The 17,923-nt window shown below is 42.8% G+C and overlaps 1 protein-coding gene across 5 annotated transcripts; it reads left to right on the top strand.

Annotated features, from left to right (window-relative positions):
• Window positions 1-59: 59 nt before the first annotated feature.
• On the top strand, window positions 60-16,916 carry nhej1 (nonhomologous end-joining factor 1). 5 transcript variants are annotated; one of them, XR_005638572.1, is made up of 10 exons: window positions 60-197; window positions 1,133-1,285; window positions 1,942-2,156; window positions 2,234-2,455; window positions 2,735-2,873; window positions 3,341-3,399; window positions 5,831-5,964; window positions 14,171-14,354; window positions 15,427-15,521; window positions 16,540-16,581. XR_005638572.1 is itself a non-coding variant. In XM_039793736.1 (9 exons), the coding sequence occupies exons 3-9, from the start codon at window positions 1,971-1,973 to the stop codon at window positions 16,618-16,620; spliced, it is 966 nt and encodes a 321-aa protein (XP_039649670.1). In that variant the 5' UTR covers window positions 61-197; window positions 1,133-1,285; window positions 1,942-1,970; the 3' UTR covers window positions 16,621-16,916. The 5 variants fall into 5 exon arrangements, 4 of the variants coding, with proteins under 4 accessions (XP_039649670.1, XP_039649673.1, XP_039649671.1 ...); XM_039793736.1 differs by lacking the exon at window positions 5,831-5,964 and having other exon boundaries at window positions 61-197; window positions 16,540-16,916; XM_039793737.1 differs by lacking the exon at window positions 5,831-5,964 and having other exon boundaries at window positions 150-260; window positions 16,540-16,916.
• The last annotated feature ends 1,007 nt before the right edge of the window (window positions 16,917-17,923 follow it).

The following is a 17,923-nucleotide window of genomic DNA, read 5'->3' as shown; positions in this document are numbered from 1 at the left end:
GTAGTAGTAGGCTACTGTGTTATATTGGCTATTATCATAAAAAAGAAGCTTTTCAATGTTTTATCAGAAGCTTTTATTTAGCGGAATATACATAAGCGGAACCTTTGAAATGCGCTCTTGTTTGACCCCGGTGCTAGAATCCTGAACTGTCAACAGAAACAGGCGGAGGAGCAGCCGCGGCAGCTCTTGTTGTAAACGTTGGTAGTTTTAAAGTACTAATTCTCTTTTTCGTTCGTTTTCGTATTTAAAAATGTCCCCAGGTGTGTTATAAGCTGTTGTAGTAGAATACATTTAATTATGTTAGACAACCAATGTTAGTTAACCTCCTTTGTCTTGAATTAGCGAGCAAATTACTCTTGAACAGAAATAGTAATTTTTGCAAAAATAAATTTGCTTAATGTTTAACGACATGGTCGCCGAATTGAGGAATATCTCCTACAAATGTGTCACAGTTTAAAATAATAAGCTATAACATATAAACCTTTGCTCATAATCAAGGCAACTTTACAACTCAGACATTTGTAAATTGAGTTTGGTGTGATGACTAGCTTTTTTTTCTTGATTTAGCTAGCTAGCAAAAATCGGTCAAATTTTTAATACAAAAGCCATATCAACCATATGAATATCAGTTCTGTATGTATTTTTATTTCTGTGTTTTTCAGTTTGCCTGACGCCCACCACTGTGTAGCAAAGTTACTATCTACTCGGAGAATGCAATTTCAAAAGTGGTCATTTTTGCAATACGTATTGCTTGTTGTGCTGGGTAGATGGTTGCCGAATTAAGGAGTAGCTTTTAGAGATGTAGATAAGGTTAAAAAAACAGCATATATCGTAAGAATGTGTGATGGGAAGCAAGGGGACCTTTACATTTAGAGATTTGTGAATAGAGTTTGGTGTGGCGTTTTTTTGCTTAGAGACGAGAACGTTAGCGTGTCAGGACAACATCCTCTCCTGATACCCTCTAACCGCTGGCATCCGTGTTCAGCTTTGTATGGCTGTATATTGGAGTCATAAAGCTACTGATTTGGTATTTTTGCGATTTCCAAATTGGCATGAGTCAACCTCTGAAAACGTGCAGTGTGTATCAAATGGCGACTGACGAGAAATTACTCGTTTTATTCCCCGAAAACAGTCCCATTACAGGTCAGAAGAGAAGAGCCGGTAACCCGCAGGAACTGCCACTGCGGTATCCCTCCTGCAAGGTAGTGATTATGCGGCCGGGACGGCGTCTGTAACCCGGCTTTAACACATCTCAGTTCAGGCTTTAGGGGCACATTCCTTGGAGGTGAGTGATTAAGAAACACAGGTTTGATAAAAAAAAGAGTTTGCACCGTGTTGTTGGGGTGTTGGTGTTCATTTGCATCCACTTTCAGGAACAATCTCAAAACATGCAGGAGCTTCTACCTGGTTAGCTGCCAATGGGTGAAAATATCAATGGGATCTGGTGTGGGATCTGTGCATCTTTTTAAATGCTTGGGATGCACCTTAAATGACGCTGAAGAGATTCCTAATGTAACATGCAGTATTGTGCACAACCAGGAGTCAATATAGAATAATAATGTAATTGTTTTAGAATAAAACTGTTGTACTTTCATTAAGATAATATTAAAGGCCATTCATTCCCCTTTGATATTACTTTCATTGAATGACTAAATACTACAGTAGGCCTACCCATGAGCCTCGGCTGTTGTTGCTATGGGTCTAGCTAGTCAGAGTTGCAGTCCCTTCAGATCACTTAATTGACATAAGCCGCTGAATGTTTGAATTTTTCTTACTAAAATGAACCTTGGGAGTTGTGGTTGACTTCCCTCCTTCTGTTTTTATGTTCAGTCTTGTACCTTTTGCTTCTTTATTGAAAAACAAACAAAAAACTGATATTTTATAACACAGTTGTTCATCTTTTGGATGATGACTGATGATGTCTAACTTGTTTCTATTTAGTCTGTTTGGTACCGTGTTTCTGGGCCGCGATGGAGCCCCGAGGAACTTCCGCTGACGTCCTCCTGCAGCGTCCCTGGCTTCCTGTGAGCATCAGCGGCTGGCGGCTCCTCACTAAGAGCTGGTTTGGGGAAACGGCGTACCACATCCTGCTGACAGACGTGCACGGTGTGTGGGAGGAGAGGATGGACTCTGCAGCCCTCCAGAAGAGAGCACAGGTACACATAAGGTACACATTTATTGATGGTTATGTTTTTTTCTTGTGATGCATAAATCCAGTTTTTGATCCTCCCAGGAGCTGAACAGACGTTTGCGAGCCCCGGTCAAAGCGTTCTTCTCCCACCTGTGTGAAGTGGTCCAACCCTGCCTGTCAGGAAGTGACGCGCGGCCCGACAGTGAGGCTCAGATCTCCCTGACGCGGCAGGACGACGGAAACATCAGCATCAAGCTGAAGAGTGAGCTCGCAGGGCTGCCCTTCTACTGGGAGTTTCACTGCACCCCCGCCCCCGTCACTGTGGTACGCTCCACATTTCAGATTTGAACTTTCTAGTAGACTAGTGGATGAGGCTATTGAGGGTTTTGAACTGGTGATATTTTGGCTTTGGTATGGTTTTGTTACTATACCACCTAGTTCTAGTGTCTTTATGAACGCAAAAAGAATCTTCAAAGCTGTGTGTGTGTGTGTGTGTGTGTGTGTGTGTGTGTGTGTGTGTGTGTGTGTGTGTGTGTGTGTGTGTGTGTGTGTGTGTGTGTGTGTGTGTGTGTGTGTGTGTGTGTGTGTGTGTGTTTTTTTCAGGTGTGTGTTCAGCTGGTGCGCCCCCTGCTGGTGATGAGCCACCTGCTGCAGCAGCAGGTGGAGCAGCTCGGAGGACTGCTGGGCAGGAAGGACGCAGAGATCCAGGACTACAGAGAGAACGGAGCAACACTCAGCAGAGGTACACACACACACATACACACACGTACTGTAACATAACATACACAAAAACGGATGTTCAGTGATTGAAATAACAAAACTCCATCTGCTTAAGAAGACTATAAATTGCAGCTGAAAGCTCCCAAAAAGTTATTTTTAAAATCAGTTTAAACCAATCTACCTCATCTAACAATTTCAGTCTGTAAACACCTTTTGATTTTATTTATTTAACCTTTATTTATCCAGGAAGAATCTTAAGATACATGATCTATTTTGCAAGAGAGACCTGGCATCTGAAGATAGGAGTCAGATCTCCGATTATGGCCCTGGATGTTAACCCTTCCCAGATTGTGAAATTTGAAGGATTTTTTAAAAACTTAGTCACAAAAGTCATTGTAACAAAAACGTATATTTGTGTCTTTCTCATTCGTTTAATCGTGTGTGTGTGTGTGTGTGTGTGTGTGTGTGTGTGTGTGTGTGTGAATCCAGAGCGGCTGCAGACGGACGTCTTTGAGGAGCAAACCTATAGAGAGGACTTCATGTTGAAGGTGAGAGGTCAGACACACACACACACACACACACACACACACACACACACACACACACACACACACACACACACGCAAACGCCCCCTGCAGCCGGATGTTAAGGCCTGTTTTACCGTCCTCTCCGCTCCATGCTGATCTTTACTCGGCTGTGGCGAGGGCGACAGGAACCACATGATGAAACAGCCAGCGCTCTCTCCGCCTGAAACATGAGCCGCCGCGACGCGCTCAACTCAAGTCTGCCAATCAGAGCCAGGCGTGAACAGGGCTGAGTTTTCAAATTAAAAGTGGTTATTGTATTCAGTTGTGGAATTTCTCATCTCTGACTTTGTTGACCCCTGACTCCTAGTTCACTGTGTGTGTGTGTGTGTGTGTGTGTGTGTGTGTGTGTGTGTGTGTGTGTGTGTGTGTGTGTGTGTGTGTGTGTGTGTGTGTGTGTGTGTGTGTGTGTGTGTGTGTGTGTGTGTGTGTGTGTGTGTGTGTGTGTTTCAGAACTACCTGTGGAATTTTCACTGGGTATCTATGTGCTCCAGCCTTTAGTTTTTATTTATGTTTTAGGAAACCATGATCGGAGCAGTTTAGGTCAAATATTTAGTTTGTTCGCCAATCCCCCACAGACAATAACCAATTTGTGCATGCTTAAAAAACGAGATTCTCATGATTTTGACATTTTACACATAACAAAAATTTGAATGAATCGAAGTAACTCCTTTTCTTAGTCTCTTAGTCTGTTACCTCTTATATTCTCTTCTTGACTTGGTCAGCTGTTGAGAGCAGCTTTACTGTATGTGTCACTGCGGTGTTACTTTATCTATTGTGAGGTTTCTCCATAAATGTCAAACCTAAAATTAGCTGACCTTTTTGGAGGAAAGAGACACATTGTTTAAAAATTGTCTGGTCTGATTCCACGTGTAGGTCACGAATGTCACGGGAGCTTTAAAGGTGAACATCCGAGATAATGTTCCACCATAAATCACTTTGCAGGAAAACACCTCAGTCTAATTCACAGCTTGTTTGTTCGAGTTGCATCATTTTGTGGACAGGAAACCAGTCTGTTTGTCTGAAAGGACAAACCAGGAATGGATCTCAGTTTTAGTTGGTGGAAGCGCTCCAGCTCAGGTACGGAGAGTCATGGAAAGTTACATCAGGGTCACAGAGGCAGCTCTGTTTTCTGCTTCTTTTGGGTGATTACATCATTGGAGCGGGAAGACGAGCGGACAGTCGGAGACCACAGAAGAAGAAGAAGAAGAGGCGAAACGTTGCAGTCGATCAAAGTCTTCTCCTTCGTGGCAAATTCCACCGGGCTGCGACGAGGCCGCCTCCAGACCAAAGTCCAAATTGAAATAAAACTTGTCTGGGAAAAATGTCGCCAGGACGCGTCAAAGGGAGAATCTGTGTGTGTGTATGTGTATGTGTGTGTGTATGTGTGTGTGTTAATCAGAGAAAATCAGGTGAAGGCGTTTGGCGTGTGTGTGTAGTATTTATCTATCAGGGTGTGGCCTTTGCGTGTGTGTGTGCGCGCCGTCTGTCCTTTACGCGACTTGTGTTTGTGTCTCCGTCTGGGTCCGTTTCCATGGCGCCATGCTATTTCTGACCTTGTACCTGATTGTTGTAGCGAGTCAGTCCGTTTTGTTTTCGGCTGCTTACGTGAGCTTTTCTCTAAGCAGAACGGTTCGTTTTGGATTCTGGAAAATTATACTGACAAAAATGATGTATTCAAGATCCACTTATTAGCTTTTTCCATATCTCACGGTCTTCTTCAGTGAAAGGCCAGGCTTTATTTGTATAGCACATTTTAGCAACAAGGCAATTCAAAGTGCTTTACATAAGACATGACAGCTCAGTTAAAACCAGTTGGAGTGAAAGCAGTTCGCTCAGTTGTAATCGCGTGATGCCAATATGGAAGTTGTCGACTGGCACATCTTGCAAACATTCTTGTTATTAAACAAGCAAGATTTAACAAGTTAATAAGTGAGCTTTAGCGGAGTTGGTAGACGTTACTGTTTCCAGTCTTTATGCTAAGCTAAACTAACTCGCTGCTCACGGGTGCTTCCTATTTTCTGCAGAGACATGAAAGTGTTGTGTATCATTTCAGCCAGAAAGTTACCCAAAATGTTCCTTTTTAAAGTATGTACAGTCTCCATTAGTCAGATCAGAGTCTGTGTGTGTCTGCTGTTCACCCGGCTAAAGTTTTTCTTCCTTGAACCTGAACTTCTTTGACATTTACTCAGTTATTTACGTTCCTGGTGCCAACAGAGAGCAGACAAATATCTTCAGAAATCTTCCGCCTCATCACCCCCTCTTTCACTGTGTGTGTGTGTGTGTGTGTGTGTGTGTGTGTGTGTGTGTGTGTGTGTGTGTGTGTGTGTGTGTGTGTGTGTGTGTGTGTGTGTGTGTGCGCGCCATTTGCGGCCTCTTGTCTCCCACACCAAGGGGAGTGAAGGGCAGAGGGACAGCGAAAGGGAGCCGATGATGACAGGAGCCGGAGCTTTTATTTTCTACTGCAGCTTTCCATGGAAGCCCCTCCTCCCCGTCCCGTCGCCACACAAACACCCCACCCAGCTCAGGTCAACATTTACATGGGTGGAATTAGCATGCGCTTCCCACTCACACACACACACACACACACACACTCTTGGAGTTAACTTGGGCACAGGCTAGAGCTGTTCATGAAAAAAAAATTTCAAATCCTTTTAGGATCACATCAACTTCTCTTAGGACCAAAGTGTGTGTGTGTGTGTGTGTGTGTGTGTGTGTGTGTGTGTGTGTGTGTGTGTGTGTGTGTGTGTGTGTGTGTGTGTGTGTGTGTGTGTGTGTGTGTGTGTGTGTGTGTGTGTGTGTGTGTGTGAGAGAGAGAGGGGGGGGAGTGTCTGATGGTCCACACAGCGGGCTGTGACGCATGCTTTTGGTTTTTTAGAGTTCAGTGTGTGTGTCACCGAGGCTGTTTTTTTTTTTTTGTCTACGTGCATGACTTTGTGTGTGTGTGTCATGGTGACGCAGTACTTGCAGCGAGTCGTGCAGCAGCGTCACAGTTGTCAGCGCTGAATTGAATTGTCACCGTTTGGGAACGTTGCCCGGCGTTTCCTGTTTCATGAGACAGCGGCTTCACAGCTCCACGGCAACCGCGCATCTGACAGTTAGTGGCCGTCGGTGACCAAAACACCTCACTTGAGCTGCACAGAATCACATAATTGAGCCAAAATGTTGGCTTCCTGCGTCGTTGGCTTCCAAACTTGGCGTTCCTCACTTCAAATGAACTGCTTTTCTTGCTTAAATTGTTGAAGGTTTTTCTGGTCGTGCGAGTGTGAAACTGCTTAGAAACAAAATGAGAATCCATAAGAAACTATTTCTTTCTTTACAGTGCAGAGATGTGCAGTCTCCAAAAAAAATGCCTGTAATGGTTATGTGCTTAAACGGGTGAAGAGATTATCCTTAAATGCTACTCTGCTCTCCACGTGAAGCTGCAAGGCACAACAGGAGGAGTCAAATCCTAATATCTGTTCGCTTCGACCAGATGCTCTAAGTTAAGAGCAGGGCAGGAAACGTAGTTTTTTTCATCCGCTGACCACAGCGGCCGATGGATTCCAAAATACACTTTGACTCTAAGTAGCCAAACGTAACAGAAAGAATGAAGAGAAGCTGCAGATATTGATTGCTTTAATAGCTGAAAGAGCAGAATCAAGAACTACAATAGATCGTAGAAAATCAAATACATTTCTGATGCAAATAAATTACAAAAAGATCACAAATCAAAGAGACTGCAGATCTAGAGATCGCTTTGTGTGCTTTCTGTTTAAGCACTTTGTGTTACATTTTATTTGTATAAAAGTGCTATACAGTTTAAGTCTGATTGATACTGATCAGATGGTTAGGACTTACCTTGTACAGCAGCTGGATTCTCGTGAGATCACGTATCCCATCCATGTTGTCAGACTTTAAGTAATGTGTTTGTCTGAACTAACTGCTTACCGCACCAATCGGCGTAACGTGAAGAGCTACTGGCAGCCACGGCTGGTTTAGGTGTGTGTGGCGGTCCGCGACTGTTCGTTCAAAACAACAATGACAGATGGTTCATCCAATCACCTGCCAGGTATTTTTTTGAAAGTGCCTGCCCTTTCCCAAACCGTTTCCAATGACTGCTGCTCAGATGGTTCTGTGTACCAAACCAAACCACCCTAGGTTAGGGCAAAAAAGTAAATAGAGAACTAGTTGCTGCTCGTTTACCTTATTTACCTTTTACGTATATATTATTTATCAACTCTTTATTAAGATTTCTGCATTTGGAAATACTTACTGGGTCAGTTCAACGCTAGAACTACAACTCTTTTTACCAGGTTCTTCTCTTTGCCTGTGGAGGGAAACATTCAGAGGTGTAATGGATCGTTGTGTGTCGTATGTAAAGCTGTAATCAGCGTGAAGGGACAGACAACGACAGAATTAGTGAGGGAAGGAAAAGAGAGTAGAGGAAGGTTGGAAAGGTGGCCTCTCTCCTCTTATTATTCTTCTTCTTCTCCTCTGTAAATCATTAACTGCTGCTCTCATAAACGGCAGCGAGCAGCTCTTTATCTCACATACCTGAGGAATTCAGGGCCGGGATGGTAAGAAGGAGAGGCTCGAGGGGAGGGGGGAGGACACACATCGGCATGAAAGTGTTGTTGAATGTTTATATATCGCTGCTCAGAAATTAATCTTGTTATATGTTTATATTGCCATACTTTGGCACTGATTCACCTAAAAGGGACTTCCGGACTGCTGAGCTGATCGTGAATATGACTGATATAGAGCTGTTTTTATAGACATTTTATAGATGAAACATATAATGGAAATAATCGTAAGCTTCAGGTCTTGTTTCTAAACTGTTTGTAAAGAGTGAAAAATCGCAGAGTAGATCTTCCTCCTCCTCGGTTGCACACAGTTTCCACAGGGTTGTCCCCCGTCTGGGTCTGTAATTAGTTCCTCTGTGGCCTGGCTGCTGGGCCGAGCCCCGGCCTGGACCGGCCGAGTGCGGCGTCCCGCAAAGACATCATGAGACATGAGAGCAGGAACACAAAACACGGCTGCAGCACGTGAACACGCCGGACGCCTACTGCAATACTGCACTTTATTCCATGACATGTACACCGTTACAGCTGCAGGATGTGAGTGCAGGGGCGTAGCGCGACATTCTGGGCCCTGTAGAAAGGTATTATCCATGGGCCCCCTCCCCACATCCACAGCTATTCATTCAAGCGTCTTTTTGGGCCCTCCTCACATGAGGGCCCTGGGTACTCCGTCCCCTTTCCACCCCCCAGTCTGACAACCCTGCGTCAGTGAGCGCTGCAGGACTCCTTCACCAAACTGAAGTGGTGACAAATATTATTCGGCTCTCCTCAGCTGACTGAAGATGGATTATCAGGATCAGCAGTTAAACCAAGAAAGATACATTTTACTCTGTGCTCATCAGTGCTGATGTCAGATTTGTAAGGCTGATATTTGAGTGTCAAAACTACAGTATAAATCCAATAGTGATATATCAGCTTTATGTATCCCTTTTTTGCTTTAGATTTTTTTTCCTTTGGTGGTGTGTTTTTAAGGCTGATAACGATAATTTAAAAAGTATTAAAAACAGCTTTAAAGAAAGGAAGATCCAACTCCTTTTTTACACAACCACTTTGTTTGGCCGCTGATCCTTCAGATCATTTAAAAACATATTTCAAAAGATATTTTACAGCTGAAAGCGTTCATTTCTCAGAACTGACGGATAAATGTGTTAATCAGCTGAAGTGTGACGGAAAATTGGACTTCTCAGAGCATTTCATTAAATAATGCATTTTCCACTCAAAGCCGTGACTGCACCTCATTGAAATTGTTCAACAACTAAACAATTCAATAAACCGTCTTACCTTTTTAATTTGGGGACGTATTTCTCTGCACAAAAACACCTTCAACGTCAAATCCGATTAATTTTCTGAGATGTCTTTGGTTTTTTGTAGTCCAGTCATGTTAAATCATTGACTTGTCCCTTTTTTATTTTGAGTGTCCCAGCACTGTTTACGTGATGTGAGCGGCTAAAAATACCACATGACTCATTTGTTTTTGAGCTGTCCAGTTTTGGGCCAATTAAAGAATAATTCCCGGCTTTCTTGCTGCTTTCTTGCTTATGTGTTGTCTGAGATGCCTTCAACCACATCTCGTGGCCTTCATAATTGGATGGAGTTGCTCTTTTTTTTTTATTTATTATTATTTTTGGGGGCTTTTCCCTTTATTTTGAAAGTTGATAGACATGAAAGGGGGAGAGAGATGGGGGACAACACGCATCAACATGGGGCCAACATGAGGCGAACGCTCTTACTGGGTGACTTACTAGAGGCCGCCCCAGGAGTTGCTCGTTTTGAGATGGTTTAGTGACTTTTAACAATGGTCGTAAGCTCTTTCTCTGCTCGAGAATGATATCTGGTGTTGGATCTGTGTTGCTGTCTTGTTTAGAGCTGCAACGATTATTCGATTAATGTCTACTATTAAATTAATTGCCAACTATTTTGATTGTCGATTAATTGGTTTGAGTATTTTTGTGATTCTAGCTTGTAAAATGTGAATATGTTCTAGTTTCTTCTCTCATCTGTGACAGTACATTGAATATCTTTGAGTTGAGGACAAAACAAGACATTTGAGGACGTCATCTTGGGACTTGGGAAACACTGATCCACATTTTTCACCCAAGACTCCATTAACCCAGAAAAGAATCCAGATTTATCAACGATGAAAATAATTGTTAGTTGCAGTACCTAACTATAACAGCGGCAATTGTCCGTCTTAACGAAACGGAGTGGAGTAGACCGAACAGGTCACTTAGTTCAGTTTATCTTAGCCCGCTTGATTGTAAGGGTTGTAAATCAAACACTCATTTCATTCCCCCTTTGTGGCAAATGCACAGACAGTGAGAGAGAGAGAGAGATTAAAAATAATACCCACCAATAATAAATATAGAAATATGACTCATAAAAGTTATAGCAGTCGGTAGAATGGAATGACGTGATGAACAGTGGCGATTATAGTCACAGTGAAGATAGTAGAACTACGGCTAATAATAACAATAGTTTTAGCAGGGGGCGTCGAGCAGGATCACAGCAGCAGCAGCTGCAACCACAATCCAGGTGTCGCCACAATCCAGGGAAATCTGCGAGGCCAACGATGGTTAGAGGATTCAAACATACCGAAGCACCTGAGCAGTTTGGTGTTTTTGCTTCTCGTAGGATTTCTGTCCTACCGATATGATCCTCAACAAATGTTTGTTTCAGAGTGTGTCTGTTTAATGTAGTTCTTGAAACTTAAACTAGTAGTTAGGACGAGGGAATCGCCGGATGGATAACTGAGGGATGAGATGTATTTAGAACTCGTAAGATGTCTGTTGCAGCTGATGACCGTTTAGAAAGATAAAGCTGCGTGGTCAACCTTCTCCTTCGTCTCTTCACTCGTCCTCGAGCAGTTTCATCCTCCCGTTTTTTTTTTTTTTTTTTTGAGGACGTGACCTCGAGTCCTTCGGGGGGGTGGGGGGTTCCAAACAAAAAGCGACGCTTTTCTCTGGGGTTCGGGGACGGGAAGCTGAGGTCACAGCGAGGAGAAGGGGAGGTGGAGAGGAATGAGGGAGAGCAAACACAAGGTCAGCAGCCGAGACCAGATGAGGGAGCGAGAGTGTGAGACTCTCCGGCACCAGGTCCCCCACCTGAAAAACCCCAGCAGAGCTGTTTACCAGCTAATAATAGAGGAGTGCCTTCACGCTGCCCCCCCTTCTCTCATCACCTTCCCCAAACACCGGGCTTTACTGTGGGGGAGGAGGAGGCGGTTGGAGGTGTGGTCACCAGGTGAGGGCTCCTCCTCTTCCTCCTCCTCTCTGCTCTCTTTCCTGCGTTGCTGGAGGACTTTGTTCCGTGACAAAAGCAGGGAGGAACTTTCCAGAACATTACTCAGCCCGACAAAACAGGCGAGAGGTTATTGACCTGCCGTAATCCCCTTTTTATTCCTCGCCTGGTGTTTCCTTTCTGGTCAGCAGCAGCAGACAATGTGTGCCACTTTAAAACCCTCCTAAAAATAAGGAGAGGGGCGAAAGCTTCTTTGCCAATTAGATAAGATAAAAACACTCATGGTGAGTCAATGTTTTGACTTACTAAATCATAATTTAATATCTTATTTCATGCTGATTCGCTATCTTATCATGGCCTCGTAACTTTGACTTAGTATCTCATATTTTCGACTCTCTCGTGACGACAGTTTGGTGTTTTCCCTTACCCTGAAGTTCCCTGCTCGTCTGTGTGCTACTTTGGTGCACAGGAGGAAGGTTCATGTAAATGAGGCCGTGCAAAGCAAGTTATTGGTGTTTTGGTGGAAAAGGGCTCTAGACGATGAGCTAAGACCGAGATGAACGAGAGAAAACTTGCAGACCAGTGATGTGATTGGCTGAGAGTAGATTTATTAATCTTTTATTAAAGCCTTCTTGCACTCTGTGCTGCAGCCCAAGACCACTGCTTGCACTGTTAAAATAGAGCGCACACGCATTTTTATCACGCATAACTTTTCATCCATTTGTTTCTTTTGGGCTTCCGTAGGGAGGAGGGTCTAAACTATCATAGAGTCTAAACTATAAGAGTCGGATCTAACCGATTAAACTCAACGGTCCAGATCAAATATTCTGAAGTGAGCTGGCAGCCAGAGAGAGGAGGGGGCGGCTGACCGAGGAGGGGGGGGGAGCGAATAAAAAGAGAGAATAAGGTGGGCTTTCTGCTGCACATTGCTTTCTCTGTGCCCAAAGCAGAACTAAGCCTCACCAGAGCATTTGCATTTATTTTTACGCTATTTAAACAAACAAATAACAAAAATAAATCAATGCAAAACCTCGAAACCTGACCAAAGTGTGTTTAGGAGCCCCTCTGCCCTGACAGCGAGCGGGAGACCACCAATTTCTCCCGGTCAATATTTGAGGAGCTAATTTGGAGAGTTTGTCCTCTCCATTGGGGGAAAAAAGAAGGATTTAGTGAATAGCGTGTTTTTCTATACGTGCGTTTGCATAATGTTGCTGGAGTTTACATGCTCTCTTATCTGTCAGGTGTGTGTGTGTGCGTGTGTGTGTGTGTGCGCGTGTGTGTGTGTGTTTTTTCAGTTGTTCCTGCTCGCTGCTCTACCTGTGGTCAGCTGTGCCAATAATGCCGCTTTGATTAGAGGCTTATCACGGCCCCGTCACACCCTGCATCACACCTCGGCCATGTGACTGCCACAGCAGGGCCGTAAAACAAACATACCCAAAGCACCGAGCTGTGTCAAAAGGACACTTTCATGCTTTGGGTTCATGCACCTGATTATTTCTTTTTAATCTTTATGGGTTTATTGGCTTTAGAGCTGCAGAACGGTGCAGATCAACTAACAACTCAAATGTTATTCCAGTTCAGAGTAGTGCAGAATCTACATGGTGTACGAACAAGCAACACAGATACTGAATACACACACATGTATCAGAATAACAACCTCAAGTTCCTTTCTTACATCTGGGATGACGACGAAATTAGTGAGAACCAACAGCGATTTCCCAACCAGGGTGTACGTGAAGTTATTGTTGGGTAAAATATATATGTATGTAACTCCATCTTTGTGTTTAGGAGGAAAATAAACACACCGATAGGATTACAAACTTAGGCTACATCTACGCTACTATATTTTGCTTTAAAAAACAAATATCTTGTGCTACGTTTATGCCTCCCGTCCACACTACCGCGGTGTTTCCGAGCCTCTAAAACGGAGACATTTGGAAACACTGCTGCCCCCGTTTTGGTTTGAATACTCTGGGGTTGCTTTGTAGTCTAGACGTTTGGAAAAGACGACACACGTCAGTCTTATCGGTTAGGTAGCTTCAGTACCAGATCCACCTCGTCGTCGCTCCAAGCTAATGAATCCCTGCTCTTACTTTTCATCATTGTTGTTCTTTCTCCAAAGTAGTTTCTCTATTTCCAACTTCTACATCCCTGATTTTCAACCACAGAGTAACATCAGACATGCACGTGCCCAGTGTGTGTGAATGGTCATGTGATATGTGTTGTCAGACGTGTTAATATGGACGGAGACTAGCTTTGTGGACAGAGATCATTTTGTCTCAAAACAGTGCTTAAAAATGAATGGAGCCTTATTGTCACATTAACCATCAAACTGCCAGTTACAGCCCACTGCTGCGTTGTTGAGTACATGAAAACTTAAGAAAAAGAAAGGGAAAATGAGTAAATAAATGTTTGAAATGTCCAGTTTCTGTCACTACGAGTGCTTGTACTACGAATACCAAAACGTGAAACACTTAATTCGCACTAAATGTTTACAACAAACACTTTGAGAAATATTTTCTTTCTTTGAGAAAAGAACAAAGAACGGCACTGAAATCATTCTGAAAAAAGGAAGATGTGTTCGGAGTTTTGCCGACCGGATACGGCAAAAGTTTAATCTACCAACTACCTCTGCTACCTTCTTCGTTGCTCTCATTGGTTGTAGCGCTATCCTATTGCGTGCAGAGGGAATTTGAAAGACAACCTTTTATCCCGCCCCTCGGATTGAGCCCTGCCAATGGGGAGTTCCCAGACCCAACATCTGGATGTGGGTCTGGCTTGTCAGGCTACGTCTGACTGCTCGTATTGCTGATTTGACTGATAACTTCTCTGTAAATTAAAAGCTTCACAAGGAATCTTCATCACAAAGAAATGAATCATTTTGAAGGGCCCCTGTCGCTCACCTTCTCCCCCTTCCTGTCTCTCTTCCCGTCAGACTCTTCCTCTGCTGTGTTCTGAGCAGCCGGACGCTCACGGCTTCGACGCCGACCTCCAACACCTGTACGCAGCTGTCGTCTCCCGCGGGAACACACGGAAACGCAAACTGTCCGAGGAGCGCTCTGCTGAGGAGGACCAACCAGCCGCCGCCGAAGAAGAAGCAGACGTCCCCTCGTCTTTAGGTTTGTCTTTAGACCGCCGAAGGCTTCACAAATGCTCCAATTATTGATCAGAGGAAACACGTTTCTTATGGTCCGCTCATCTGAACTTTCAGAGTCAAGAGTATTCAGGCCTGCTTTTGCGTTCAATATCCCGATCACAACATTCATTCAAAAAGTCACATCTGACAGTTAACAAACCACATGCACACAGAGTAGGGCTGCACAATATATCGTTTTTTTTATCGTCATCGCGATATCAACTTGCGCAATATACACATCATGAAAGGCGAAAGACACTATTTAACTCATATCTATATTTTTGTGTTCGTTGAAAGGAAATATCAGTAGAAAACTTCATTTTAAAATGTAACTGTCATTCTTTTTTTAGTGGTGCCTTTTATGTTCAATTCAATGTTCAATTTGTTTATTAAAAGAATGTTGGAAATTTAGTTTTTTTTAATTCAACAAGCAATCTATTTATTATGTATTATAGCAGAAAACTGAAAGCGGCAGAACTGAGTACACTTTAGTATCTGTTTATTTATTGCGACTAATATCATTATCGCCATATTCAACAGCGTTATCGCATATTTTCCTCTATCGTGCAGCCCTAACACAAACTTCTTTAGCCTTTAAAATGTAAAAACCAGAGAACAGTTCATCACTTATTCCCCATGTTGGTAGAAATAATCCTCAGAATAAAGATTTGTGCGTGTACAGAGTATATATAAAAAGTTACGCCGTGCTTTACCCAGAAAATAATTTGAGTGAGTTTATCTAAAAGTACAAACATAACCTGGCAACAAATCAGTGATATGTATTTTGGAGGAGGGAAAATAGAAAGGCATGTACAAGTCAGCAAGAGACAATAATGAACTCATTTTGGCTATTTTCATAGTTTTTATAATAATAATGTCATTTTGCAGCTTGTGTCCTCAGGTCTGCCTTTTTTAAACAAAATAGCCACAAATAAAAATATAATACATGTTAACATATTACTCCAGATTCTTAAAGTTCAATTAGTTTCTTTATTTCAGAAAATGTTGAATTCTTTTTGAGTGTGTGTTTGAGCGTGTGTGTCCTCGTCCTTCAGGTGGATCTGTCACCAATAGCGACACGGGTGACGAGGACGCGCAGGAGGACGCAGCCGGAGCCAAGATGGCCGACGGACCCGCCGCAGTACAGCAGGTACGACAGCAGCCTGATGGAAAGAGTCACAGATAACTGATATGGTTAGATCACTGATTAAGAACAGGCTCTGAACTCCAGTTAAAAAGTGACAAAAACGTCAAAAAAGAATTCTGACCAGAAAGAATACACAGTACCTTAAACAGCGTTGTAATATGAAGTATAACTTCTACTTGAGTGATTTTTCTTTATTTCTGTGTCATGCACATGTCTGTTTCAGGGTTCAAACATTTCCCAAAAGTAGAGGTTGTTTTACAGCTCGTTCTTAAACAAAACTTTCTGTCTTCTCTCCCGAGCTTGGCGAATAAAATCTGTGACTTCAAAGATTCCTTTCTCGAAGCACAACTCAAATTTTAGTGATAATCATCCAGCCAGAAGAAATCATCCCAGACGATAGTCATTGTAGTAAAAAGTACATCCCTTAAGTCCTCGTAAACAGGACCATAAAACCAAATGTTGGCCTCATTCTCAGTTTCAATTCCTACTAATAAAGTAGATTTTATACTTAACAATGTTAACTAGCTTATACAATTTGAAATTTCGAGAAGTGCTTCAGAAAAACAGAAAATTGGATAAAACAAAGTATCCTTTTACAAGTTTGTAAAAGATATAAGAGATGAAACATAACATAAAGATAAAAAGAGAGTATACAAGAATGTAAAAGCTACTAAAACACAGCATTCTCATGAACTGGTTCGGACGATATCACTAAAACTTATGCACACCAATTTGTATAATATCTTGGGAAATTAGGCGACCCCCAGCTGGTCACGTGAAGCACACTCTGCTCCCCGGCTTGAAAGCGCCGTGTTTTATGACCCAAACATCCAGCCGACCTCCTCGCTACGAAGAACTTTGTGCTCTTACACAGCAGCAGTCAGTGTGGAGCATACAGCAGTAAATATGTGGAATACATACCAGTGACAGTGCTTTACTGTTGGTAGCGATATGTGTGGATGGTTCGTAAGAACAGCCTGACTAAAATCATATATCCGTCCACTGTTTTTGTCCTCTACAGTCTCTACCGGTCACCTCCAAAACTGCAGAGCGACCGTCCTCCAAACCAAAGAAGAAGAAAGTCGTGGGACTGTTCAGATGAGCCGAGCAGTAGGGACGCACACTCAGACCACTACTAAGAAAAAGTGCTATTTTTCCATTTGATGAGCAAAGGAAAATAGTGCTTTTCTTAAAAACAGTTTCTTATTTTTAAACTTATTTTGAAAAAGGACACTTTTTAAAATTTTTAGACACTTAGGCTGGTTTTAATTAGGATTTAGATTTGTTAATACAAAAGGCTTTTTAGATTTGAACTCTAAAACTCTTAACAGCTATAAACTGAACATGTCATTTAACTTTTATTCAATTTAGTCAATAAAATAATGTTTTCTCTTTGTTTTGAAGCATTCAGATCTTTTTATTTCAGTGTCTTTGGTTTAAAACCACCAAATCCCGCGTGTTTGTGTCTAAAGGTTTGTTTCAGACAGACAGACGGAGAATAATGAGCTGCCAGCGGTCAATAGAGCAGCCGCTCTCCTTTTTTCAGAGCACAGTGAGATGTTGACTCAAGGTGTTGCAGCATCTCGGGAATGCTATTGAAGTTTTCGATGAAAAGTCACTGTTTGCCTGCAAGAATTCAAGAGTTTCTGTGTGACAAACGCTACTGAAAAGTGGCGGCTTGTTAACTGGAAATGCAAATTTGAGTCCCTTACTTTTAAAATGATGCCCTGGTAATGTTCCTGATCATTTCCGGGAAAGACGCTGGAATGTAACTGCTAAATCTGAGCACATTTCCTCCGAAACCATCCCTGATTTAGGTTGTAGAATTATGAAGCTGGAACCTGACAAGGACTCGCTTATTATTTCTGTTTTTTAGATATACAAGATACAGCAGTACCCTAACATGTAGTTCAACACCCAAACCTGCAACAATTTTTCAACAATATTTTTGGGGGTTTGGATCGTCCATCCATCCAGCAGCTCCAGTAGGGGAACCCAAACTTCCCTTTCTCCGTTTTGGATCGTTTGTTGCACCAAATGAGACATTTGATGGCGTTACCTTGTGCTAGTTGCAGCCCTAAGTGCCACATTAGAGGTCCTAAGAAAGCCCAGAAGATTACACTTCCTCATTGGATTCTGGTTTTGTCAAAGAGGACTTTAGACTATTTTTCCTGAAATCCCATACATAAAATAACATTCAAAGTATGTCTAATTTAACGTTGGGCCCCTGAAAGCCCGACTAAAGGCCCCTGGAGGTCCTCAGACCCCAGTTTGGCCCCCAGTGATGGAGATCATGATATCAGCAGAGGGCTCAGCAGCCCGGTGTTGGGTGTCGTGTCTCTGTTGGTGAAACCGGACCTTCCACTGCAGCGAGCCGCTCCGTTATCCACAGCTGATCTCAGAGC

Source organism: Perca fluviatilis, chromosome 24, assembly GCF_010015445.1.
Source record: "Perca fluviatilis chromosome 24, GENO_Pfluv_1.0, whole genome shotgun sequence".
NCBI classification, from domain to species: Eukaryota; Metazoa; Chordata; class Actinopteri; order Perciformes; family Percidae; genus Perca; species Perca fluviatilis.
The sequence above is the reverse complement of the archived record's forward strand: the minus strand, read 5'-3'. Positions and strand labels throughout refer to the sequence as shown.

Bases quoted from the DNA above. Each gene is read 5' to 3' on its own strand.
- nhej1 (XM_039793736.1), top strand. From the start codon at position 1,971: ATGGAGCCCCGAGGAACTTCCGCTGACGTCCTCCTGCAGCGTCCCTGG. The intron at 2,874-3,340 runs GTACACACACAC...GTGTGAATCCAG, and splicing joins CGGAGCAACACTCAGCAGAG to AGCGGCTGCAGACGGACGTC. The intron at 3,400-14,170 runs GTGAGAGGTCAG...TCTTCCCGTCAG, and splicing joins GAGAGGACTTCATGTTGAAG to ACTCTTCCTCTGCTGTGTTC.